Below are 27,870 nucleotides of genomic sequence, written 5' to 3'. Positions count from 1 at the left end.
CATTTCCAGGACTCAAGTCCGACTATATGAAAATAACCGGTTTCCCTGAATCCCTTCACTAAATATTACCCTGCTCACACTCCAACAGATCGTCAGGTCCCAAGTACCATTCGTCTCCATTCACTCCTATCTAACACGCTCACGCACGCTTGCTGGAAGTCCAAGCCCCTTACCCACAAAACCTCCTTTACCCCCTCTCTCCAACCCTTTTGAGGACGACCCCTACCCCGCTTTCCTTCCCCTATAGATTTATATGCTTTCCATGTCGTTCTACTTTGATCCATTCTCTCTAAATGACCAAACCACCTCAACAACCCCTCTTCTGCCCTCTGACTAATACTTTTATTAACTCCACACCTTCTCCTAATTTCCACACTCCGAATTTATATACAATTCCAGAGGTTCCCAATGTGCAAATTGAGGACTTGGGAATAAATGATATAAAATACCGACACAAAGGAAATAAAACACATAAGCAGTATAATGTGATCCTTTATTGACAATGTTTTGCCCACACAGTGGGCTTTTTCAAGTCACAAACAGATCTGTTTGTGACTTGAAAAAGCCCACTGTGTGGGCAAAACGTTGTCAATAAAGGATCACATTATACTGCATATGTGTTTATATTTCCAAATTGAGGACTTACTGTAAATGTGAAAATTTTTATAAGGTTTTCTTATTTTTTGAGTCATTCAGCCTCAGTGGGTATTACCCCACAACAAAATTATGTACAGCAAAAATCCCCACTAGATTTGAAAGTCCACAGGATCAGGGAAAGACAGTGAGCATTCAAATTTAAAATAGTTTATTGAATCCATTTCTATGGAGAATACAGTCAAACAAGCTGGAAAGTATTTATTATATGTGATAAAGCAACTTTAACCCTTTGACTGTTTCAGGCCCCTCTCTGAAACTGTCATTCTATGTCGCTCAATTTTTGAAAAAAAAAAATTATTTTTTCTTATGAAATGATAGAGAATCTTTTCCCGATGGTAATGACACCAAAAGTTCGAAATTTGGTCGAAAACTCGTGGAATTATGCTCCCGCGAAGTTAGCGGTCTCGGCGACATATGCGTATCGGCGATTTTGCCGACTTTGAGCCCTATTTTCAGCCAATTCCATTGTTCCAGTTGACCAAACTCGTAGCTATTTCTTTAGAACTCCATTTTATCTATCAGCGGAGTACAAGAAACCTCCCATTTACTAATTTGGACTACCCAATATGGTGGTCAGAAATTGGCAATTTGGCCAATTTCATGCAAAATAAAAAAGATGCCAATTTCAAAATAGGGTCCAGAATAAACAAGGTAGACATTCGTGGCACTAAAATAACATATGCTCTGTTCATTAGTCACATCTCTAGGCCCCTCTTATATTATTATTGCTTTCTATTTTGATTTTTTATTCATACAAAAAAATACAAAATTTACTGTTATGCAGACGACTGCATTATTGTAAAAATGGTATAAATAATATCAGTGCACTAGTGAAAGAATATTAGACTCCCCAGTTGACGTGTATTGGACGTGTGGTGTGATTTATTTACTCTTGAACATTGGTAAAAATCGAACATTTCCGCTACTTTGAGCTCAGTTTCAAGGTCGTTTTCATCGTAAAAGTAATGAAAATCATCTCTATTTCTGTAATATGTTTTCCATTTTATCACCTAAGACCATGAAAACGCGAATACAACGATAAATACTATACGAAAATACACCTCAAAGTCAGCGTTTTATTCCAAAAAAACGATCAGTTTTTTTTTTCTCATTACTCAATGTGTGCTGCAGGATTTTTTTTATGTGGTGCACACTGACCACACAGACCCATTCTCTCACATGTGGGCCTACCAGCTTTCTCCCACTTGATTTGAAGCCGCTAGAATTATTGAGTATATATACGTCAGAAACATTGGCTCGTAAGACGTATTTATACGTCGAAAACAGTCAAAGGGTTAAAAAATAAAACACAAAATTAACAAATAAAATGAAAAATAAAGCATGAAATAAAAAAAATAGAGAAATTTAATAAACACCTTATTAGGGAATTAAATAATGTCAGTGAAAAATTTTTCACTTCAAGTTTTTGAGATATGATTTTTGATACATCACAATTATGGTTTTTTGACGATTATTTTTGCCTCGCTTAATAAATAATAAATTTTGTGCAATTTTATTTATGTTTTCTGAGCATTTATTACCCCTGAGATTCTCGTTGTTACCCCATTTTGGGTAATTTACCGTGATTCCCTGACCTCTGCTTTAGGAGTGAGGCTGCAGGATAAGACTCACCTGGACATCATCCATCTCCTTCATAAGAGCATCCGACTCAGTCAGAAGGCGATCCATGCGTGACTGGAGGTCATCCAGAGTCTTCAGGTTCTGTTGCATTATCCGCATCCCCTGCGGAGAGGAAAATACACTGATACGATATTGAACCTGGAGTGTGGTTTGCTTGCAGGTTCGAATCCTGCTGTGGAATGACAGATAATGTTTATAAATAATTCCGTCTGTGCATTTCTAAGTACATATACAGTAGTCCCCATGAATCCATGGGGATACGTTCCAAGACCTGCTGTGGAAACCCAAAACCACAGCCCAGCTGGTCAGTACCTGACCAGCTGGGATGTGGTTTGTACATCAGTTTGCGTGCAACCAGCAGTAACTGCCTGGTTGATCAGACCCTGATCCAGCATGAGGCCTGGTCTCAGACCGTGCCGCAGGGACACTGACCCTCAAAACCCTCTCCAGGTATACTCCAGGCATACTTGAAACCGTGGATAGCAGCTACCTCTATTTGTAAGTCATTTTTCGTTTACATACAAACCTACGATAAAGCTTAATTGATAAATTAAACAAAATAAGTCTAGAATTAGCACTTTTTCACTGATAAGAAGCACTTCACACTTTGTCATCACTACTTTTGCACTTTGGGTCATTATCAAGCAAAATTAAGGGTTATTTTCAGGCCACAGTAAATCGTGGATACCAAATCCGTATCCACGTGGGATGGACATCCTCAGTTCATCCTGCATTAAGATCGTTGCTCCAATGAACCCATCTTGGGTAGAAAATATCATAAGCTGAATATCAAAGTGATCTTTCTTTCTTTCAACAAACCGGCTGTATCCCACTGAGGCGGGGCGGCCCAAAAAGAAAAACAAAAGTTTCTCTTTTCAAATTTAGTAATTTATACAGGAGAAGGGGTTAATAGCACCTTGCTCCCGGCATTTTAGTCAGCTCTTACAACACGCATGGCTTACGGAGGAAGAATTCTGTTCCACTTCCCCATGGAGATAAGAGGAAATAAACAAGAACAAGAACTAGAAAGAAAATAGTAGAAAACCCAGAGGGGTGTGTATATAAATGCTTGTACATGTATACATGTATGTGCAGTGTGACCTAAGTGTAAGTAGAAGTAGCAAGACATACCTGAAATCTTGCATGTTTATGAGTCAGAAAAAAAAGACAGCAATCCTCCCATCATGTAAAACAATTACAGGTTTTCGTTTTACACTCACTTGGCAGTACGGTAGTACCTCCCTGGGTGGTTGCTGTCTACCAACCTACTACCTAGAAAGTGATATGATAAATAAATAATTACTGTCAATGAATAAATAAATAAACAAATAATTACTTTAACTAAATACCAGTATTGAAAAGTAAACAAATGAATACAAGTTATGGACTTGTTACCTTCATGCTGGGTAATTATCTTAAGTTTCATCTCCAAAGTAATTTCTGCCACACCATCGTAAAGTCAAACTATTGTAAGTCGAACCATCACAAAGTCAAAATATTGTAAGTCATAATACTGTATGTCAAAATATCATGAGTCAAAATAATGTAAGTTAAGGAGCACTGGTATAATAGTTTGAAAGGAGGATAGATTATTTCAAGTTGTAATAATGACCAGAAATGAATCTGCTCACCTCACACAACCAGACACCGCCGTCCAGGGCGTTGGGCGGCAGTGCCACGCCCGACATGTAGCGCTCGAATTCGTCTGCCGTCAATCCCAGACTCTCTGCTGTCATCTTCTCAATGAAGGCGACCGCACAGCACTGCAAGAAAAATAATGATTGTAAACTGCCCAGTACCACTGAGGTGACACCTCACTCAGAAAAGGTGGGGTTTGAGAAAGACCTGCCTAGTATGGGCCAATAAAAAGCACAAATTTAACATGATATCAGACAAACGTGTGTGTGAGTTAGCTTTGTGTGGGGTGAAGATATGTTGCAGTTTTTTAACTGTAGTATAGTTGCACTTCTGGCAAGACAGTGATGGAGTGAATGATGATGAAGAATGTTTCTTCAGTTATGGGTCACCTTGCCTCGGTAGGAAATGGTTGATGTGTTAATGATAAAAAAGAAATATTTGAATAAGCAAAGATCTTTTTTCTTCATGCTTAAAACTTACCAGGTTGGTGAAGAAATAGCCGGCCTCTCCACTCTGGAGACTGCTTTGCTGCGCAAAGTTTGTGATGTAAGCAATGTTACTGTGGAGGAGCGGTGGACTGGCCTGCAGCACGCAGTAGATGAGTGCTGGCAGGAAGTCGTCCGCCGAGGCTGGGGAGCCACCCCTCGACTGCTTCAGCAGATTGAGCACGTGGTGGCTGGAAGACACCAGGCACTTCAATTTGTCGGACGGAACGCGCCTGCTGTTCATTTCTATCAACTCTGTGAGGAGGGCAATGTTTAGACATCTTACTAACTCTGTGTGGAGGGGCAATGTTCAGACATATTCAGACATCTTAATAATACATGTACAACACCAGCCAGTGACTATATTAGTTCAATACAGAAAACACATTCAACGAGAGTAGAAGATAATGTTATGTAGAAGATAATGAAGACAAAAATACAGTGGACCCCCGCATAACGATTACCTCCGAATGTGACCAATTATGTAAGTGTATTTATGTAAGTGCGTTTGTACGTGTATGTTTGGGGGTCTGAAATGGACTAATCTACTTCACAATATTCCTTATGGGAACAAATTCGGTCAGTACTGGCACCTGAACATACTTCTGGAGTGAAAAAATATCGTTAACCGGGGGTCCACTGTAATCTTACTTTCTACTCTCATTGTATATTATCTCTCTAGTGAACTAATACTGCCACAGGTTGGCAAAACACCTTCAAAACATGACACCCAGGTGTTGCACACATGTCTAATTCCTCATTCTATCAGTATTTTGCACCATAACTGTCACGAACCCTATTACTGCTCTCTAAGATCCGTACCAATGAGAATTTATACAGTTTTCCTGCCACACATTGCTATGATGTCCACTTCAACTTGCATAATTGTAAACCGTACTAAATTTGATATTTCCTAAATCTCTTTATAATAATAATAATAATAATAATAATAATAATAATAATAATAATAATAATAGTGATAATAATAATAATAGTAATAATAATAGTAATAATAATAATAATAATAATAATAATAATAATAATGATATCTATTTCTATAAGTACATGTACAAGGTATACAGACCATAGTTGACATCAATGACATACTACTATACAGAAAGTCCCTTGTTATGCTGAGCATTTCCTGCAAATTATGTCAGTTTTGTCCCCAAGATGCCACCCACACCAGTCCACTAACACCTGGGTTCAACCCCCAGTATGGCTGGAAACACTAGGATGTTTCCTTAAGACACCTGCTGTCCATGTTCACCTAGCAGTAAAATAGGTACCTGGGTGTTAGTGGACTGGTGTGGGTCACATCCTGGGGACAAAGAACAAGAACTAGTAAGAAAACCCAGAGGGGTGTGTGTATATATGCTTGTACATGCATGTGTAGTGTGACCTAAGTGTAAGTAGAAGTAGCAAGACGTACCTGAAATCTTGCATGTTTATGAGACAGAAAAAAAAGACACCAGGAATCCTACCATCATGTAAAACAATTACAGGCTTCCATTTTACACTCACTGGCAGGACAGTAGTACCTCCCTGGGCGGCTGCTGTCTACCAACCTACTACCACAGGATGGTAGTACCTCCCTGGGCATTTGTTGTCTACCAACCTACTACCACAGGATGGTAGTACCTCCTTGGGTGGTTGCTGTTTACAAGCCTACTACCTAGGAAAAATAAAAAAATTTTGATTATTATTGTTACATGTATACCTGGAGTATACCCAGAGGGGGTTTCAGGTGTCAACTACACTTTGCATGCTACACAATATTGTTTGTTTGTAAAATGTGTTTCAAAAGTTCAACGCCAGTAAAAGATGTGATGAATGGTTTGAAAAACCGACAGTGGCTTCATCAGTCCAATACAAAGAGGAAGGCGTAAGGAGATTGATTGATGGACTGAACACATCGACTCCAGGTTGAGGGACTGATTACCTCATTCTCCTCCTCTCCTTACGCCTTCCTCTTTGTATTGGACTGATGAAGCCACTGTGTGGCGAAACGTTTCCTGAATAAAGATTTCCATATGCTGCATAAGTGTCTCAATCTTCAGCCAGTAAAAGACTCACGGAATCATAATGTCGTGATTTCGAACAACTCATGGAATGGATGGGATCTGAACCTATAGTGAGTGAGTGGTAAAACTCACAGGAGAATATGCAGACAAAAGATAATGGAGAACATAAGAAAGGAGGAACAGGAGGCCTACTGGCCCATACTAGGAAGGTCCTTCTCAAACCCAAACCCACTAAAAAACATTGGCCCAACCCATTATCAGTGTTACCCAAGGAATAAGCTTTGATAACATTACTTACTCATGTGCAAGTCCCACTCTAATCCAACCCTTCTCACTCATGTACAAATCCTACTCCACTCCAACCCTTCTCACTCATGTACAAATCCCACTCTAATCCAACCCCTCTCATGTATTTATCTAACCTATATTTGAAGCTAGCCAAGGTTTTAGCTTCTCTGACCCCACTCCCTATACTAGTAAGTAATAGAAGTGCATACTAGCACCAAGCATAGGATCGACTAGCATGATACACTAAGTCCTCAACTGACAAACACGTTGGTGAGCTTCTAAATTGTGCATAATAATATATAGCAATATTAACTATTTTTCATCCACAAAGTGGGTTTTATTAAGTCACAAACAGGTCTTATGATGTTTTGGTCTGACTTTGACCATTGGCCAGTTGCAGAGGTCCAAGTTGAGCCGAAATTCATCACACATTTCTCTCTCCTATTGTGGGCTATTTGTGTACTGTTCCAGTCATGGTATTATTTATTTTTGTTCTTTATATACTGTTAAAATGGTGAAATATAGCCTAGCCTGGTCAACTACGGTGAAGCACAGCCTAGCCTGGTCAACTACGGTGAAGCACAGCCTAGCCTGGTCAACTATGGTGAAGCACAGCCTAGCCTGGTCAACTATGGTGAAGCACAGCCTAGCCTGGTCAACTATGGTGAAGCACAGCCTAGCCTGGTCAACTACGGTGAAGCACAGCCTAGCCTGGTCAACTATGGTGAAGCACAGCCTAGCCTGGTCAACTATGGTGAAGCACAGCCTAGCCTGGTCAACTAGGGTGAACATCCATGACACTCACCAGTTATAACCAGGTCCAATGTTTCTCTTACTTCTTCACAGGAGTCCTTAACTCCGCACTCCAGGTGCTGACTGCTCACCCATGCCAAACTCCGGATTCTGAAAGAGAAAAATGGAGTATTTGTGAAGCGATTCAGGGAAACTGGATGGCTGGACTTGAGTCCTGGAGGAGGGAAGTACAGTGCTTGTGCCCTGAAGGTTGGGTGGGACTGTTACAGTTCTGGAGGTGGGAAGTACAGTGCCTGCACTCTGAAGAGTGAGTGAGGATGTTACACACCAACATAATCACTATACACACCAACATAATCACTATACACACCAACATAATCACTATACACACAACATAATCACTATACACACCAACATAATCACTATACACACCAACATAATCACTATACACACCAACATAATCACTATACACACAACATAATCACTATACATACCAACATAATCACCAAACACATCAGCCTTGAATCAGGAATAACAAGAGGCCACAGTTGGAAATTCAGAAAAACAAAAATGAAGCCAACGGATAACCAAAATTTATATTCCACGGGACAGTTGACCAATGGAACAATTGAAAAGTTGTAGTAGTATTAACTACTACAACCGCTGGGAATGTTAAAAACTACACAGAAAACAAATTACTGAAGATGGGATAAAAAAAGCCTAGAAATTGGCATTTTTTTACAAAAAGGTATTTACAAAAAGATATTTAAAGAAAAGTTACTACAAATCAGTTACCCCAAGCAATGTAACTGAGATCCAGGAGTACCTAATATTCTCCAGTTTTGACTGGTGTTACCTGTTTTGACTGTAGTGTTACCAGTTTTGACTGTAGTGTTACCAGTTTTGACTGTAGTGTTACCAGTTTTGACTGTAGTGTTACCAGTTTTGACTGTAGTGTTACCAGTTTTGACTGTAGTGTTACCAGTTTTGACTGTAGTGTTACCAGTTTTGACTGTAGTGTTACCAGTTTTGACTGTAGTGTTACCAGTTTTGACTGTAGTGTTACCAGTTTTGACTGTAGTGTTACCAGTTTTGACTGTAGTGTTACCTGTTTTGACTGTAGTGTTACCAGTTTTGACTGTAGTGTTACCAGTTTTGACTGTAGTGTTACCAGTTTTGACTGTAGTGTTACCAGTTTTGACTGAAGTGTTACCTGTTTTGAATGGCCAGATCCTTCTCCTCGTTGACGGCATTTACGGCGCTGATAAGCGCTTTGTAGAGTCGTGTTGTCACATAGCGCTCGGTCAGCTCATTGATCTTGTCCACTTGTTCTTGAGTTAAGTCTGGGCAAAGTCAGCATAAAATACAAGTATATTAAACAATATATACTACAGCCTCTCCTCACTTAACGAGTTCCGTTCCTAAGTCTACATCGGTAAACGAATCTGTCGCTAAGTGAACATAAGAACATAAGAATGTAGGAACACTGCAGAAGGCCTACTGGCCCATGCGAGGCAGGTCCTTATCAAAACGACCTCTACCTAAAGCTATCCAAGAAATAACTCCCGTACACCAATGGCATCATTCTCCTCCTGCTCTTCAAGTCTCTCCCCTTCATGGACCGATGAAGCCACTGTGTGGCGAATCATTTCCTCAGTGGTTCTATGAATGTTAGTGGGTTTGTGTCATCTTTGATGCTGTTTTAATGTCACCTCTGCACCATTTATAACCTTTCTGGTATATTTTTAAATGTTTATACAGCAGTGTACTGTATATTGCAATAAAAAAAATAAGAGGAAATCAGCTCTAATATACATTATTCAGGTATGTATACTGGTCAGAGAGCCCGTCGTAAGCCCGAGTTGTTGGTAAATGAGTACGTTGCCGAGTTGTATTTTTTCACTCCAGAAGTACATTCAGGTGAGTACGACAGAATTGCTAAGAAATATTGAAGGCTTTCAGTATAAAACGGATTCGGAACATGCGGGGGTCCACTGTATAAGGAAACACACCCAATGTTTCCACCCGTGCCAAAGATCAAACCATGAACACTCGGTGTGTGAAGCGAGAGCATCAGGAACCTAAGAACCACACAAACGGGGCTCTTCTGTATTATTAATAATAACACCAAGGCTGGGTGACCCAAAGAAGAAAGCATTCGCTCTACGATTATTATAATTCTTGTTATTATTATTATTATGATATAGGATAGACAAGTTGTAAATAGTGAAATATATAGCACAAATACAGTATTAAGATAATGTTTAGTTGATAGCATTTTACTGAGATGTTGCTTAATGTAATGCCATAGAGCACATAGTAACACTACCAAGCAACCCATGTGTACAAGACACACGTGTACATGTGTACAAGACACACGTGTACATGTGTACAAGACACACGTGTACATGTGTACAAGACACGTGTACATGTGTACAAGACACACGTGTACATGTGTACAAGACACACGTGTACATGTGTACAAGACACATGTGTACAAGACACACGTGTACATGTGTACAAGACACACATGTACATGTGTACAAGACACACGTGTACATGTGTACAAGACACACGTGTACATGTGTACAAGACACGTGGGTAGCTTGTTAAGGAATGGGTTGATTAGGAGTTATGGTGGAGGGAAGTATAGGGAGAATGAGTGGGAGGGTAAGACAGAGAGAATGAGTGGGAGGGTAAGACAGGGAGAATGAGTGGAAGGGTAAGACAGGGAGAATGAGTGGAAGGGTAAGACAGGGAGAATGAGTGGGAGGGTAAGACAGGGAGAATGAGTGGGAGGGTAAGACAGGGAGAATGAGTGGGAGGGTAAGACAGGGAGAATGAGTGGGAGGGTAAGACAGGGAGAATGAGTGGAAGGGTAAGACAGGGAGAATGAGTGGAAGGGTAAGACAGGGAGAATGAGTGGGAGGGTAAGACAGGGAGAATGAGTGGGAGGGTAAGACAGGGAGAATGAGTGGGAGGGTAAGACAGGGAGAATGAGTGGGAGGGTAAGACAGGGAGAATGAGTGGGAGGGTAAGACAGGGAGAATGAGTGGGAGGGTAAGACAGGGAGAATGAGTGGGAGGGTAAGACAGGGAGAATGAGTGGGAGGGTAAGACAGGGAGAATGAGTGGGAGGGTAAGACAGGGAGAATGAGTGGGAGGGTAAGACAGGGAGAATGAGTGGGAGGGTAAGACAGGGAGAATGAGTGGGAGGGTAAGACAGGGAGAATGAGTGGGAGGGTAAGACAGGGAGAATGAGTGAGGGTAAGACAGGGAGAATGAGTGGGAGGGTAAGACAGGGAGAATGAGTGGGAGGGTAAGACAGGGAGAATGAGTGGGAGGGTAAGACAGGGAGAATGAGTGGGAGGGTAAGACAGGGAGAATGAGTGGGAGGGTAAGACAGGGAGAATGAGTGGAAGGGTAAGACAGGGAGAGAGTGAGTGGGGAGAATGAGTAAGACAGTGAGAATGAGTGGGAGGGTAAGACAGGGAGAATGAGTGGGAGGGTAAGACGGAGAATGAGTGGGAGGGTAAGACAGGGAGAATGAGTGGAAGGGTAAGACAGGGAGAATGAGTGGAAGGGTAAGACGGAGAATGAGTGGGAGGGTAAGACAGGGAGAATGAGTGGGAGGGTAAGACAGGGAGAATGAGTGGGAGGGAGGCAGAGATGAAGTAGGGAAGAAGGAAAGGGGAGAGAGATAGAGTAAGGAAAGAAAGGAAGGAGGCAGGAAGAGTATAAAGGATGTACAAGCAGTACAATACAACACCTGCAAGAGTCAATGGTTCAAGATTTCATTTGGTGGACTAATAAGAGGTAATTTGGTGGACTAATAAGAGGTAATTTGGTGGACTAATAAGAGGTAATTTGGTGGACTAATAAGAGGTAATTTGGTGGACTAATAAGAGGTAATTTGGTGGACTAATAAGAGGTAATTTGGTGGACTAATAAGAGGTAATTTGGTGGACTAATAAGAGACAATGGACTGCAGGTAATAGTGACTGTGGAAGACAGAAATAAGATTTCCATGACTGTAACAATAGAGGACAATTCTATAACCAATGGACTTGTCTGCTGTTTCCAAATCAACCAAGTGGACTTTATCCTGTGTTTCCATGGGGATTCAAGGTAGCCAGTCAGTGGGACTTGAGTCCTGGAGGTGTATATTAGTGCCTGTACTCTGAAGGTGGTGTGGGGGAGGCTGCAATTATAGGGTCATCTCAACTGTGATATCAGTGCCCTTCTGGCAAGATAGTGATCATGTGACAGTGAAGGTGTTTCCTCTTTTCTGGGTCACCAATGTTGGTGGGAGATGTCCAATGAGGTCAAAATAAAATTACAAAGTCCGTCAAATCGAGATTTTACTCCTGCAAGGCTACTCTGGTCTCTTACATCAGCAGGTAAAACAAATGCCAAAGAATTTACCATGATAGGCGCTCTGCATTGAGACCATTTCGTTCATGGTGTTGTAGAAGTCGTGGACCTGCTCGCCGGACTCGTCCACAGACTGGAACTCCACGCACCGCAGCATCTTGTCCACGAACATGTTGATCTGCTTGCTCACACGCACTTGCACGTCCTTGCTCAGAGTCTGCAAGTACCACAATTCTGATTTGTGTCAATGTGGGAGAGAAGCGCCAAACTTGTCTGTTGTCCGGTGCGAAGAGTGGTAGATACACTGTACAGCCTGGACAATGGTTCAGCCTAGACAATGGTCCAGCCTGAACAATGGTCCACCCTGAACAATGGTCCAACCTGGACACAGGGCCAGCTTAAGCTTAACTTCAGACCAGTTCTTAAGCAGTATGTAAGCCCTGAATGCACTGCCTGTTAATGGCTTTCTTTATGCCTATCAATATTTTAATACAGTGGACCCCCGGTTAACGATTTTAATCCGTGCAAGAGGGATAATTGTTATGCGAAATAATCGTTATGCGAATGAATTTTCCCCATAAGAAATAATGGAAATAAAATTAATCCGTGCAAGACGCCCAAAAGTATGAAAAAAATTTTTTTTTACCACATGAAATGTTAATTTTAATACACACAAACTGAAAAAGGCATGCACAATTACATGACACTTACTTTTATTGAAGATCTGGTGATGATTGATGGGATGGGAGGAGGGGAGAGCATTATCTTCTTACTGTTTAGAAGGGGAATCCCCTTCCATTACGACTTGAGGTAGCAAGTCCTTTTCCGGGGTTACTTCCCTTCTTCTTTTAATGCCACTAGGACCAGCTTGAGAGTCATTGGACCTCTGTCGCACAACAAATCTGTCCATAGAGCTCTGTACCTCCCGTTCCTTTACGATTTGTCTAAAATGGGCCACAACATTGTCATTGAAATAGTCACCAGCACGGCTTGCAACAGCTGTGTCAGGGTGATTTTCATCTATGCAAACTACATTACCTATATGCTGCAGAAAAGAAAGAAATGAACCATACCCCCGGCCGGGATTGAACCCGCGGTCATAGAGTCCCGGCCGGGGGTATGGTTTGTTTGCAATCGTGTCATTACGATTTCTTGAGTCAAGAAAGAAATGATCTGTAATCGTACGGAAGAAATCACAATAAAACACCAGAGTGCAAATATAAAGAAATCAGGCTGGGCCTTTTATGTCCAAGGTCAAGGGTTGGTTTTGTCCTAAACTTTAGCAGTTTACTACTGTTACATTACAACTGCTTGGAAACATTGTCTTATGTGCCACAAAATACGGTAATTCACAATTTTGTAAATTTGCACACACACACAAGATTAATCCCAGAGTTAAGGGCTATGCCCTATGAGGAGAAGTTAAGGGAACTCAACCTGACAACAATGGAGGACAGGAGAAATAGGAAGACATGGCAATGACACATAAAATCCCGAGAGGAATTAACAAGATGGATATGGACAGGATGTTTCAGAGATGGGACACAACATTGGGACACAGCAACGAGGGGACAGCAACAAGGGGACAGAGCAACAAGGGGACAGAGCAACAAGGGGACAGAGCAACAAGGGGACAGAGCAACAAGGGGACAGAGCAACAAGGAGACACAGCAACAAGGGGACACAGCAACATGGGCACACAGCAACAAGGGGACAGAGCAACATGGAGACACAGCAACAAGGGGACACAGCAACAAAGGAACACAGCAACAAGGGGACACAGCAACAAGGGGACAGCAACAAGGGGACACAACTGGAAGTTGAAAACTTATATGGGTACAGGGATGTTAAGAAGTATTTCTTCAGTCACAGAGTTGTCTGGAAGTGGAACAATCTGGAGAGTGAAGTAATGGAGGCAGGATCCATACATAGCTTTTAAAAATGTATGATAAATTTCATGGAGCAGGGAGAGAGACTGGACCTAGTAGCAACCAGCGAAGAGGCAGGGCCAGGAGAAGTGACTTGATCCCTACAATCACAAGTATGTGAGTACAAAAAGGTGAGTATATATATACACACAAAAAACAAAACAAAAACAACAAAAAAAAAAAATTCCCCATTAATACAAGTCAGATCAAGGTTCAGCATTGTATGAGTGTAATGCCAACTGTAGAATGAGTCACATTACCTTCAGAAAGTCATTAAACTCTTGTCCAACACACTGCGATTCGATGCTGAGTTGTCGGTTTGGCTTAGGGTGTTCCACTTTGTTGACGTCTGCAATATTATCATTTTTATTAATTGTTAACATCTTCAATATTATTATTAGTTAAAGAATTAAACGCCATGATTTTGGGCAGGATCATCTCAGAATAAAATGCCACACGCACCTTTGCTCTGCGACTTGCGGAAGATGGACTTGACCGCCTTGGTCCGCTTGTCGAGCTGCTGCCGCCGCTTCTCCTCGAAGCGGTCGAACTTGCGACTCATCATGGAGGTAGCGGTGGAGGTGAGTTCTGACACATCGCTCACCGAACGACTCACCTTGCTGCAATGTAAACATTACAATGTAAACAATTTAATGAGTACAATGACCAAGCCTCGTTTCTCTGGGGCCTATTCTCAAAGCAGGCCTGCTGGTGGATCAAGGCCTGATCAACCAGGCTGTTACTGCTGGCCACTGCTATCATATGGTAATGTATCCCCTATACACTTTTTAAATGGTATTACCATACACACACACATACAAAAATACATTCATGTATACATACATGCACATATATGAAATATAAACAAATACATGGATGTGTAGTAACCTGTACATGCATACATATACACACACATACAAATGTATACATATATATTTTTATATTTTGGTGGGTGATATCAAACATACATATACATAGTACGTATTAAGATAAAATAAAGATTTATTAAAATGTTAACCACTCTTATCTTGTCTAGACTTAAGTACAGCCTCTCCTCACTTAGCGACGTACTTGTTTACCAAAGTCTCGGACTCATGACGGGCTCTCTGACCAGTATGCATACCTAAATACAGTGGAACCTCAAAAATCGAACGTATCACATATCAAACGTTTCGAAAATAAGACCATTTTTTCGGACAAACTGTGTCCCTATTATCGAACGCTCCCCTATTTTCGGACCGCCGGGTACGGGACCTGTCCGCTGGCCCGCTCTGTCCGCGTCCCCGCGCAGGCGCCGTGAGCAGTCTAGCTTTGTTTATGCTTGAGTGAACACTAACCTGCAATCTCATTCACACATTTTACGATTATTTAAATGTGTTTAATGCTTGTGGGGCTGTGAAATAAGCTGCCATGGGCCCAAAGAAACTTGCTAGCGGTACCCTTGTGGTAAAGAAAGTGAGAAACACCATAGATGTGAAGAAGGAAAAAATACAGAAGTATGAGATTGGAGTGAGACTTGTTGAGCTTGCCAGGATGTACAGAGGACTGTGGGCAGTTATTTTGTGAGACAGAAACAGACGACTGTGGACAATTATTTTGTGAGACAGAAACAGACGACTGTGGACAGTTATTTTGTGGGACAGAAACAGACAACTGTGGACAATTATTTTGTGGGACAGAAACAGACAACTGTGGACAATTATTTTGTGGGACAGAAACAGACGACTGTGGACAGTTATTTTGTGAGACAAACAGACGATTGTGGACAGTTATTTTGTGAGACAAACAGACGACTGTGGACAGTTATTTTGTGAGACAAACAGATGACTGTGGACAGTTATTTTGTGAGACAGAAACAGACAACTGTGGAGTTATTTTGTGAGACAAACAGACGATTGCCCATCACCTCCCGCCCTCACCCACCCGAGGACTACACACGCCCACGCAGCCTAGCGCATTCCACGGAAGGGCGCATTCCACGGAAGGGACACGGAGACACGCCGGTCCGAGCTCGGTTCGGGAGGCAGCCGCAGCAGCAGCAGCAGCAGGAGCAGCAGAAGCTGTTGTGACACACACCTCTGACTGGCTGACTGACTAACTGACTGACTGAAGACTGCCTGATGTTCCTTCGCCTCGCCCAGTCCTGCGCCCGAGCCCAGGCCCGCTTCCTGCACAGGCCCGACTGGCCCGACCCTCAGAGCCAATCCTTATCCCGAAGTGATAAGGCACCTAAAATGGAGAAATATAGCAAATAATATTGTTGCAGTAATAACACCAGGAGGCAGCTCTGATGAAAACTCACACTCACACGAGCTTTTAAATCTCTGCACAAAATTCAATTTAAACCAGCAAATAATAGAGCCTACTAGACTGGAGAATACACTAGACCTCATCTTCACTAACAATGATGATCTGATAAAAAATGTCACCATATCAAAAACAATATACTCAGATCACAACATAATTGAGGTTCAGACATGTATGCGCGGAGCCCCAGACCGACATAATGAGATTAGTCACGAGGGTGCATTCACCAAATTCAACTTCAATAACAAAAACATAAAGTGGGACCAAGTAAACCAAGTCCTAACCGATATAAGCTGGGAAGATACACTAAGCAACACAGACCCCAACTTATGCCTAGAACAGATTAACTTGGTGGCACTCGATGTATGCACAAGGCTTATTCCTCTAAGAAAAAGGAGGAGTAGATGTAAAATAGAAAGAGACAGGCGCTCCCTTTACAGGCGACGGAAAAGAATAACAGAGTGGCTAAAAGAGGTCAATATATCTGAAATGCGTAGGGAGACACTGGTCAGAGAAATAGCAAGCATCGAACTTAAGCTAAAGGAATCTTATAGGAGTCAGGAATCACGGGAAGAACTAAAAGCCATAAATGAAATCGAAAGAAACCCAAAGTATTTCTTCTCCTATGCCAAATCAAAGTCGAGAACAACGTCCAGTATTGGGCCCCTACTTAAACAAGATGGGTCCTACACAGATGACAGCAAGGAAATGAGTGAGCTACTCAAGTCCCAATATGACTCAGTTTTTAGCAAGCCGCTAACCAGACTGAGAGTCGAAGATCAAAATGAATTTTTTATGAGAGAGCCTGCACTCTGAAGGAGGGGTGTTAATGTTGCAGTTTAAAAACTGTAGTGTAAAGCACCCTTCTGGCAAGACAGTGATGGAGTGAATGATGGTGAAAGTTTTTCTTTTTCGGGCCACCCTGCCTTGGTGGGAATCGGCCAGTGTGATAATAAAATAAATAATAAAGCCTATCCGATGTTATCCTGACGCCAAATGACTTCGAACAGGCGATAAATGACATGCCCATGCACTCTGCCCCAGGGCCAGACTCATGGAACTCCGTGTTCATCAAGAACTGCAAGAAGCCCCTATCACGAGCCTTTACCATCCTATGGAGAGGGAGCATGGACACGGGGGTCGTCCCACAGTTACTAAAAACAACAGACATTGCCCCACTCCACAAAGGGGGCAGTAAAGCAACAGCAAAGAACTACAGACCGATAGCACTAACATCCCATATCATAAAAATCTTTGAAAGGGTCCTAAGAAGCAAGATCACCACCCATCTAGAAACCCATCAGTTACAAAACCCAGGGCAACATGGGTTTAGAACAGGTCGCTCCTGTCTGTCTCAACTATTGGATCACTACGACAAGGTCCTAGATGCACTAGAAGACAAAAAGAATGCAGATGTAATATATACAGACTTTGCAAAAGCCTTCGACAAGTGTGACCATGGCGTAATAGCGCACAAAATGCGTGCTAAAGGAATAACAGGAAAAGTCGGTCGATGTATCTATAATTTCCTCACTAACAGAACACAGAGTAGTAGTAGTCAACAGAGTAAAGTCCGAGGCAGCTACGGTGAAAAGCTCCGTTCCACAAGGCACAGTACTCGCTCCCATCTTGTTCCTCATCCTCATATCTGACATAGACAAGGATGCCAGCCACAGCACCGTGTCTTCCTTTGCAGATGACACCCGAATCTGCATGACAGTGTCTTCCATTGCAGACACTGAAAGGCTCCAGGCGGACATCAACCAGATCTTTCAGTGGGCTGCAGAAAACTATATTAAGTTCAACGATGAGAAATTTCAATTACTAAGATATGGTAAACACGAGGAAATTAAATCTTCATCAGAGTACAAAACAAATTCTGGCCACAAAATAGAGCGAAACACCAACGTCAAAGACCTGGGAGTGATCATGTCGGAGGATCTCACCTTCAAGGACCATAACATTGTATCAATCGCATCTGCTAGAAAAATGACAGGATGGATAATGAGAACCTTCAAAACTAGGGATGCCAAGCCCATGATGACACTCTTCAGGTCACTTGTTCTATCTAGGCTGGAATATTGCTGCACACTAACAGCACCTTTCAAGGCAGGTGAAATTGCTGACCTAGAAAATGTACAGAGAACCTTCACGGCGCGCATAACGGAGATAAAACACCTCAATTACTGGGAGCGCTTGAGGTTCCTAAACCTGTATTCCCTGAAATGCAGGCGGGAGAGATACATGATTATATACACCTGGAAAATCCTAGAGGGACTAGTACCGAACTTGCACACGAAAATCACTCACTACGAAAGCAAAAGACTTGGCAGACGATGCAACATCCCCCCAATGAAAAGCAGGGGTGTCACTAGCACGTTAAGAGACCATACAATAAGTGTCATGGGCCCCGAGACTGTTCAACTGCCTCCTAGCACACATAAGGGGGAATACCAACAGACCCCTGGCAGTCTTCAAGCTGGCACTGGACAAGCACCTAAAGTCGGTTCCTGACCAGCCAAGCTGTGGCTCGTACGTTGGTTTGCGTGCAGCCAGCAGTAACAGCCTGGTTGATCAGGCTCTGATCCACCAGGAGGCCTGGTCACAGACCAGGCCGCGGGGGCGTGACCCCCGGAACTCTCTCCAGGTAAACCATTATAGTATGCTCCTCACTTAGCGATGAATTCGTTTAATGGTGTGGCCTTACGAACAGAACTCCGTCGTTAAGTGAGGAGAGGCTGTAATTATTATGTATACTAGGATTAGTCTGCCTGAAATCCCCCAGCATGATAGTGGCTTTCTTTGTATTTAAGAAATTAAAATTGTAATTACACATTGTAACCTTTGCAAATAAACAAAGTTTTTATTCTTTTATTCTATTATACAAATACAGTGGACCCCCGCATAACGTTATTATTTCAATCCAGAAGTCTGTTTGGGTGCCATTATAGACCAAATTTGTTCCCATAAGAAATAGTGTGAATTAGATTAGTCCGTTTCAGACCCCCAAAAATACACCTACAAAAGCACTTACAAAAATACACTTACATAATTGGTCGAGTTGGGAGCTGATCGTTATGCAGGGGTCCACTGTACATGGGTAAGCAGGAACTCGTGTGAATAAGCAGGTAGTGATACAGGTACAATAGATACAAATGTAGTTAGCAAGAGAAGTGAGAACATAGGCAAGAATACAAGTACAGTGGTACCTCAAATTTCGGCTGAAATTCGTTCCAGAAGGCTGTTCGAGTGCCGTTTCCAAACGAATCTGTTCCCATAAGGAATAATGTAAATTAGATAAGTCTGTTTCAGACCACCAAAAATACACTTACATAACTGTTCGAGCTGGGAACTGTTAGAAATTTGAGGTACCACTGTAGAAGGGATAAGACAATACCAAAATGTTTGCCGATATTAATGATCAGTTTCAGGCCGGTACCAATACCATCAGAACTACCTGATACCCGTGCCTTGGCACGTCCCTAATAAGTAGGTAAGCAGGCAGAGAGGGACACAGGAAAGCAGGCAAATAAGACAGATGAGTAGGTACAGACAAGAGATCTAATAATAATAATAATAATCAGGCAAGAGAAATAATAATAATGATATTAATAACCCCCCCAAACACAAACGGGGCTAACTACCGGTACTGAACAATGTCAACATCCATAATGAGGGCGGTCGATGTGCTTGTCAGTGGCTCAGTGACTGCTTCGACGATGGCCAGTGACAGGTCAAAATTTCTGTTTGAAAACTGCTAACAAAGATTTTAAGATTACAGTTAGGCCTTTTATAACTTGTGTACAGTTAGGCCTTTTATGAAACTTCTGTACAGTTAGGCCTTTTATAACTTCTGTTCAGTTAGGCCTTTTATAACTTCTGTACAGCTAGGCCTTTTATAACTTCTGTACAGTTAGGCCTTTTATAACTTCTGTACAATTAGGTCTTTTATAACTTTGTGCAGTTAGGCCTTTTATAACTTCTGTAGTCAGGCCTTTTATAAAAATTCTGTAGTCAAGCTTTTCATAACTTCTGTAGTCAGGCCTTTTATAAATTCTGTAGTCAGGCCTTTTATAAAAATTCTGTAGTCAGGCCTTTTATAAATTCTGTAGTCAGGCCTTTTATAACTTCTGCAATCAGGCCTTTTATAACTTCTGTAGTCAGGCCTTTCATAACTTCTGTAGTCAGGCCTTTTATAAATTCTGTAGTCAGGCCTTTTATAAAAATTCTGTAGTCAGGCCTTTTATAACTTCTGTAGTCAGGCCTTTTATAACTTCTGTAGTCAGGCCTTTTATAAAAATTCTGTAGTCAGGCCTTTCATAACTTTTGTAGTCAGGCCTTTTATAACTTCTGTAGTCAGGCCTTTTATAACTTCTGTAGTCAGGCCTTTTATAACTTCTGTAGTCAGGCCTTTTATAACTTCTGTAGTCAGGCCTTTTATAAAAATTCTGTAGTCAGGCCTTTTATAAAAATTCTGTAGTCAGGCCTTTTATAACTTCTGTAGTCAGGCCTTTTATAACTTCTGTAGTCAGGCCTTTTATAAAAATTCTGTAGTCAGGCCTTTCATAACTTTTGTAGTCAGGCCTTTTATAACTTCTGTAGTCAGGCCTTTTATAAAAATTCTGTAGTCAGGCCTTTCATAACTTTTGTAGTCAGGCCTTTTATAAAACTCTTCTGTCTTGTGTTTTCATGAAAGAAATTGAAAAACTGCATCCAAAATTGATCAGCCCATAGTATTAAAGGCCTTCTCATAAGGTGTTAAAGAGAAGAACTTGACACAAGAATTGAGTGTTCATGGAGGTACCAGTTGAGTGTATGTTTGCTGCCACCGTGGTTGAATACACTGAGAGCAACGTCAACTTAGCGGTGCTTGTGTTCAGGAGCGTATCCCAACTATTGTTCTGTGGGTTATCTGTAAGCACAATGGACAGGTTTAGATAAGAAAAAGATACCTAGTTACGACCCACTGGCTGATATCCAGACACGGAAGCAGTGTTCAAACGACTGTCCTGTCCACTGTCTGTCTACCTAGAGACTATCTGGATTCCACCTGGAGTCAACTTGGAGTCTAACTGGAGTCTACATTGAACTAAGCCCCGGAACACCTGGAGGATGCTCCGGGGGTAGATGCCCCCTCATGGCCCGGTCCACGACTAGGCCTCGACCCCCTAGTGTGGAAATAAGAATAGAGGAGCACTACAGTAAGCCTACTGGCCTATACTATGCACATTCTTCTCAAATTCAACTCTCAAGAACATAAAAGACAAATGAATACAATGAACTTCTCTATAAAGTGCAAATTCTCTGTGAATAACAAAAAAAGGCACAATACCGTGACTGGAACGATACACAAATAACCCGCACATAGAAGAGAGGAGCTTACGACGACGTTTCGGTCCAACTTGGACTTTGCAAATGGTCCAAGTTGGACCGAAACGTCGTCGTAAGCTCCTCTCTTTTATGTGTGGGTTATTTGTGTATCTTTGTGAACGAGATTGAAAAATTATAGATCCCAAATTGAATAAGGTGTAGAATACCCTTCAATGTTTGTGCTATTCAATTTTTAATGCATTTTTTGAACCACATCTATGAAAAAAACACTAAAAACAGGAGATTTATAAGAGTGAAGGTACTGGTGGCCTGGTTGATAGTGTCCTCAGCTCTCACACACAGTGTCCAGGATCAATCCTGGGCACGGGTGAAATGCTGGGTGTGTTTCCTTACACCTGCTGTCACTGTTCTCCTAGCAGTAAGTAGGTACCTGGGTGTTAGTTCCCTTACACCTGCTGTCACTGTTCACCTAGCAGTAAGTAGGTACCTGGGTGTTAGTTCCCTTACACCTGCTGTCACTGTTCACCTAGCAGTAAGTAGGTACCTGGGTGTTAGTTCCCTTACACCTGCTGTCACTTTTCACCTAGCAGTAAGTAGGTACCTGGGTGTTAGTTCCCTTATACCTGCTGTCACTTTTCACCTAGCAGTAAGCAGGTACCTGGGTGTGTTTCCTTACACCTGCTGTCACTGTTCACCTAGCAGTAAGTAGGTACCTGGGTGTTAGTTCCCTTACACCTGCTGTCACTGTTCACCTAGCAGTAAGTAGGTACCTGGGTGTTAGTTACCTTACACCTGCTGTCACTTTTCACCTAGCAGTAAGCAGGTACCTGGTTGTTAGTTCCCTTACACCTGCTGTCACTTTTTACCTAGCAGTAAGTAGGTACCTGGGTGTTAGTTACCTTACACCTGCTGTCACTTTTCACCTAGCAGTAAGTAGGTACCTGGGTGTTAGTTACCTTACACCTGCTGTCACTTTTCACCTAGCAGTAAGTAGGTACCTGGGTGTTAGTTACCTTACACCTGCTGTCACTGTTCACCTAGCAGTAAGTAGGTACCTGGGTGTTAGTTACCTTACACCTGCTGTCACTTTTCACCTAGCAGTAAGTAGGTACCTGGGTGTTAGTTACCTTACACCTGCTGTCACTTTTCACCTAGCAGTAAGTAGGTACCTGAGTGTTAGTTCCCTTACACCTGCTGTCACTTTTCACCTAGCAATAAGTAGGTACCTGGGTGTTAGTTACCTTACACCTGTTGTCACTGTTCACCTAGCAGTAAGTAGGTACCTGGGTGTTAGTTACCTTACACCTGCTGTCACTGTTCACCTAGCAGTAAGTAGGTACCAGGGTGTTAGTTGTTCACCTAGCAGTAAGTAGGTACCTGGGTGTTAGTTGTTCACCTAGCAGTAAATAGGTTATGTAATCACCTATTTGTGGTCATGGAGGTTGAGTCACAGCTCCTGGCCCTACCTCTACCTCTGTACTTAGTCTTAGGATGACAAAGGAAAAAAAAAATGTGTGAGGGTCCACTTACTTGCGTATTTTTTGTGTGGGGTCGAAGACGGTTTTACGTTGTTGTGTTTTCTGGACCATTTCTTTGTAGCATTTGGAGCAGTGGCCGTCCCAGGCCGGGTTCCCATAGTATCCGCAACCCGTACGGCACATCAGCTCTGACTCATTGATGTGCAGCCGCGCCCCCGTCCAGGCCGAGTTTGAAGACATGGTTAAATGGTCTAAAATAAATGGGTGTTAGTTCGAAGACATGGTTAAATGGTCTAAAATAAATGGGTGTTAGTTCAAAGACATGGTTAAATGGTCTAAAATAAATGGGTGTTAGTTCGAAGACATGGTTAAATGGTCTAAATGGGTGTTAGTTCGAAGACATGGTTAAATGGTCTAAAATAAATGGGTGTTAGTTCGAAGACATGGTTAAATGGTCTAAAATAAATGGGTGTTAGTTCGAAGACATGGTTAAAAGGTCTAAAATAAATGGCTACATATTTTACACAATAATCATTGCCTATAATTCCACAAATCAACATCAATCATAAAAATTCAGAGAATTATCACAAGTCATTTGTCATCGAACTTAGAATTTGTTCTCGTCTTCATAACTGTCACAACACTTAGGGGTTGCTGCGTGGCCCTTGTGGGTTTAGTGCTTACTTTTAATTACAATAATAATAATTATAATAATAGTAATAATAATAATTAGTAATGAGCAAGAAGAAAGAAAGAAGAGGAAAGAGGAAGAAAGAAGAAATAAGAAAGAAATAAGAAGAAAGAAGAAGAAATAATAATAATAATAATAATAATAATAATAAATAATAAATAATAATAATAATAATAATAAATAATAATAATAATAATAATAATAATAATAATAATAATAATAAGAGTAATAATAATAATAATAATATAATAGTAATAATAATTATTATTATAATCAAGGGGAAGCGCTAAACCCGGAGGATTATACAGAATAATAATAATAATAATAATAATAATAATAATAGAGCTTTTCCATGTTTTCTTTTTTTTTTTATTATCACACTGGCCGATTCCCACCAAGGCAGGGTGGCCCGAAAAAGAAAAACTTTCACCATCATTCACTCCATCACTGTCTTGCCAGAAGGGTGCTTTACACTACAGTTTTTAAACTGCAACATTAACACCCCTCCTTCAGAGTGCAGGCACTGTACTTCCCATCTCCAGGACTCAAGTCCGGCCTGCCGGTTTCCCTGAACCCCTTCATAAATGTTACTTTGCTCACACTCCAACAGCACGTCAAGTATTAAAAACCATTTGTCTCCATTCACTCCTATCAAACACGCTCACGCATGCCTGCTGGAAGTCCAAGCCCCTCGCACACAAAACCTCCTTTACCCCCTCCCTCCAACCTTTCCTAGGCCGACCCCTACCCCGCCTTCCTTCCACTACAGACTGATACACTCTTGAAGTCATTCTGTTTCGCTCCATTCTCTCTAGATGTCCGAACCACCTCAACAACCCTTCCTCAGCCCTCTGGACAACAGTTTTGGTAATCCCGCACCTCCTCCTAACTTCCAAACTACGAATTCTCTGCATTATATTCACACCACACATTGCTCTCAGACATGACATCTCCACTGCCTCCAGCCTTCTCCTCACTGCAACATTCATCACCCACGCTTCACACCCATATAAGAGCGTTGGTAAAACTATACTCTCATACATTCCCCTCTTTGCCTCCAAGGACAAAGTTCTTTGTCTCCACAGACTCCTAAGTGCACCACTCACCCTTTTCCCCTCATCAATTCTATGATTCACCTCATCTTTCATAGACCCATCCGCTGACACGTCCACTCCCAAATATCTGAATACATTCACCTCCTCCATACTCTCTCCCTCCAATCTGATATCCAATCTTTCATCACCTAATCTTTTTGTTATCCTCATAACCTTACTCTTTCCTGTATTCACTTTTAATTTTCTTCTTTTGCACACCCTACCAAATTCATCCACCAATCTCTGCAACTTCTCTTCAGAATCTCCCAAGAGCACAGTGTCATCAGCAAAGAGCAACTGTGACAACTCCCACTTTATGTGTGATTCTTTATCTTTTAACTCCACACCTCTTGCCAAGACCCTCGCATTTACTTCTCTTACAACCCCATCTATAAATATATTAAACAACCACGGTGACATCACACATCCTTGTCTAAGGCCTACTTTTACTGGGAAATAATTTCCCTCTTTCCTACATACTCTAACTTGAGTCTCACTATCCTCGTAAAAACTCTTCACTGCTTTCAGTAACCTACCTCCTACACCATACACCTGCAACATCTGCCACATTGCCCCCCTATCCACCCTGTCATATGCCTTTTCCAAATCTAAATACTGTTCACTTATATGTTTCACTGTAAACACCTGGTCCACACACCCCCTACCTTTCCTAAAGCCTCCTTGTTCATCTGCTATCCTATTCTCCATCTTACTCTTAATTCTTTCAATAATAACTCTACCATACACTTTGCCAGGTATACTCAACAGACTTATCCCCCTATAATTTTTGCACTCTCTTTTATCCCCTTTGCCTTTATACAAAGGAACTATGCATGCTCTCTGCCAATCCCTAGGTACCTTACCCTCTTCCATACATTTATTAAATAATTGCACCAACCACTCCAAAACTATATCCCCACCTGCTTTTAACATTTCTATCTTTATCCCATCAATCCCGGCTGCCTTACCCCCTTTCATTTTACCTACTGCCTCACGAACTTCCCCCACACTCACAATTGGCTCTTCCTCACTCCTACAAGATGTTGTTCCTCCTTGCCCTATACACGAAATCACAGCTTCCCTATCTTCATCAACATTTAACAATTCCTCAAAATATTCCCTCCATCTTCCCAATACCTCTAACTCTCCATTTAATAACTCTCCTCTCCTATTTTTAACTGACAAATCCATTTGTTCTCTAGGCTTTCTTAACTTGTTAATCTCACTCCAAAACTTTTTCTTATTTTCAACAAAATTTGTTGATAACATCTCACCCACTCTCTCATTTGCTCTCTTTTTACATTGCTTCACCACTCTCTTAACTTCTCTCTTTTTCTCCATATACTCTTCCCTCCTTGCATCACTTCTACTTTGTAAAAACTTTTCATATGCTAACTTTTTCTCCCTTACTACTCTCTTTACATCATCATTCCACCAATCGCTCCTCTTCCCTCCTGCACCCACTTTCCTGTAACCACAAACTTCTGCTGAACACTCTAACACTACATTTTTAAACCTACCCCATACCTCTTCGACCCCATTGCCTATGCTCTCGTTAAAGGACCCCAATGGAAATAAGTCACTCTGTCTGACTTTTTTGGATTATCCCAGGTTCTCTACACATATGCTGCTATGTATGATAATTCTATGTAACTGTATTTGTGTATACCTGAATAAACTTACTTACTTAGCCCATCTATCCTCCAATAGCTGTTTATATCTTACCCTAACTGCCTCCTCTTTTAGTTTATAAACCTTCACCTCTCTCCTCCCTGATGCTTCTATTCTCCTTGTATCCCATCTACCTTTTACTCTCAGTGTAGCTACTTTTTCTCCCTTACTTCTCTTCTCTTCTCTCTTCTCTACACATGTATGAATCATAATTATAATTAAGCACTAAACCCATAAGGGTCAGAATGACATATAAAGTAATACAATTTAAAGCCACAGAAAACTTTACTTATGGAGATTATTATTATAGTCAAAAAGAAGCGCTAAACCACAAGGGCTATACAGCGCTTATGGAGAATAACTCAATAAAATCAAGCAAATGTAACACTAACACTGGAAGGTGTGATCCATGGATCACTCCATTCCCCTGGATCAAAAGCTCTCACCAGCATCAAGGAACTACTCATTTAAAGGCAAATTGACTTAAAAAAATCTTCAAAAAGTAGTCAGGGAAAATCCTTACGTTAAAAAATCGCGGATTTCACTGAATTACGAGACGAATTGGATATATATGGCGCCTCTAGGTGACTCTCAGCAACCCTGAGGTGTTCCAGGGTGATAATTCACCTAAATTGAGCTGAGACAAGGACGCTGAGGTGAAATAATTAGGTGAAAATAGAGGGAGTTATGACTGAGTCAGCTGAGTTTGTTGTTGTTGGCGGCCATCTTGACAATCGTCTCTGGCGCCCAAACTATCGTTTCACTATTTTTTCGTTATTTTACCCCCAAAAAGCATTAATCCCCCAATTACCATATTATACACTATGAAAAACTACTCAGTAAATCCATATATATATCAAATATAACTCAAAAGCTATATTATTATGAGTATTTACTTAATTTGACACTGGCCAATAAAATGATATTATCACATTTTCCTATAACTAGCTACTGAAATTATATAATAAAGTAAAATGTCCTCATTATCGCTGTCTTTATTATGAGGGTGTATAATAAAGAAGACAGGCATTAAGCGGAGAAACAGGATTGGAGAGATAGGAATTATCATACCCTGGTGTGTGCCATAACAGTGGGACCCCCTCAATAGTGCTATTATCACCTCAATGGCACCATTGACGGCACCACCATGACTGCCCAAGTGCCAACCATTTCCTCAATGAAAGACGTATTCATTCAGTATTCACTCACTTCCTTCATACCCACAATAAACATCAATGAAAATAAGACGATATTTGATACTTTGACCCCAGTGGAAATCCCAAGGACCCTAATGGAAATTCCAAGGACCCTAATGGAAATTCCAGGGACCCTAATGGAAATTCCAAGGACCCTAATGGAAATTCCAGGGACCCTAATGGAAATTCCAAGGACCCTAATGGAAATTCCAGGGACCCTAATGGAAATTCCAAGGACCCTAATGGAAATTCCAGGGACCCTAATGGAAATTCCATGGACCCTAATTGAAATTCCAAGGACCCTAATGGAAATTC

At 41.5% G+C, this 27,870-nt stretch overlaps 1 protein-coding gene across 3 annotated transcripts in view; it reads right to left on the bottom strand.

Annotated features, from left to right (window-relative positions):
* The window catches only part of Rabex-5 (Rabaptin-5-associated exchange factor for Rab5), a 46,454-nt gene extending 18,906 nt beyond the window's left edge, over positions 1 to 27,548 (bottom strand). Inside the window, exons 1-10 of one of the 3 annotated variants that reach the window (XM_070105382.1) lie at positions 26,987 to 27,548; positions 22,956 to 23,154; positions 14,250 to 14,407; positions 14,048 to 14,136; positions 11,911 to 12,076; positions 8,700 to 8,829; positions 7,539 to 7,636; positions 4,417 to 4,676; positions 3,930 to 4,061; positions 2,290 to 2,400 (exon numbers count right to left, since the gene is read on the bottom strand). In XM_070105382.1, the coding sequence (XP_069961483.1) occupies positions 2,290 to 2,400; positions 3,930 to 4,061; positions 4,417 to 4,676; positions 7,539 to 7,636; positions 8,700 to 8,829; positions 11,911 to 12,076; positions 14,048 to 14,136; positions 14,250 to 14,407; positions 22,956 to 23,143 (1,332 nt within the window). In that variant the 5' untranslated portion in view covers positions 23,144 to 23,154; positions 26,987 to 27,548. Of the gene's footprint in view, positions 1 to 2,289; positions 2,401 to 3,929; positions 4,062 to 4,416; positions 4,677 to 7,538; positions 7,637 to 8,699; positions 8,830 to 11,910; positions 12,077 to 14,047; positions 14,137 to 14,249; positions 14,408 to 22,955; positions 23,155 to 26,882 lie in introns of all 3 variants that reach the window. The other 2 variants (XM_070105381.1, XM_053796707.2) reach the window with 2 other exon arrangements.
* Between the last annotated feature and the right edge of the window lie 322 nt (positions 27,549 to 27,870).

Source organism: Cherax quadricarinatus, chromosome 98 (genome assembly GCF_038502225.1).
Source record: "Cherax quadricarinatus isolate ZL_2023a chromosome 98, ASM3850222v1, whole genome shotgun sequence".
Taxonomy (NCBI): domain Eukaryota; kingdom Metazoa; phylum Arthropoda; class Malacostraca; order Decapoda; family Parastacidae; genus Cherax; species Cherax quadricarinatus.
This window is presented reverse-complemented; position numbering and strand designations above follow the sequence as displayed.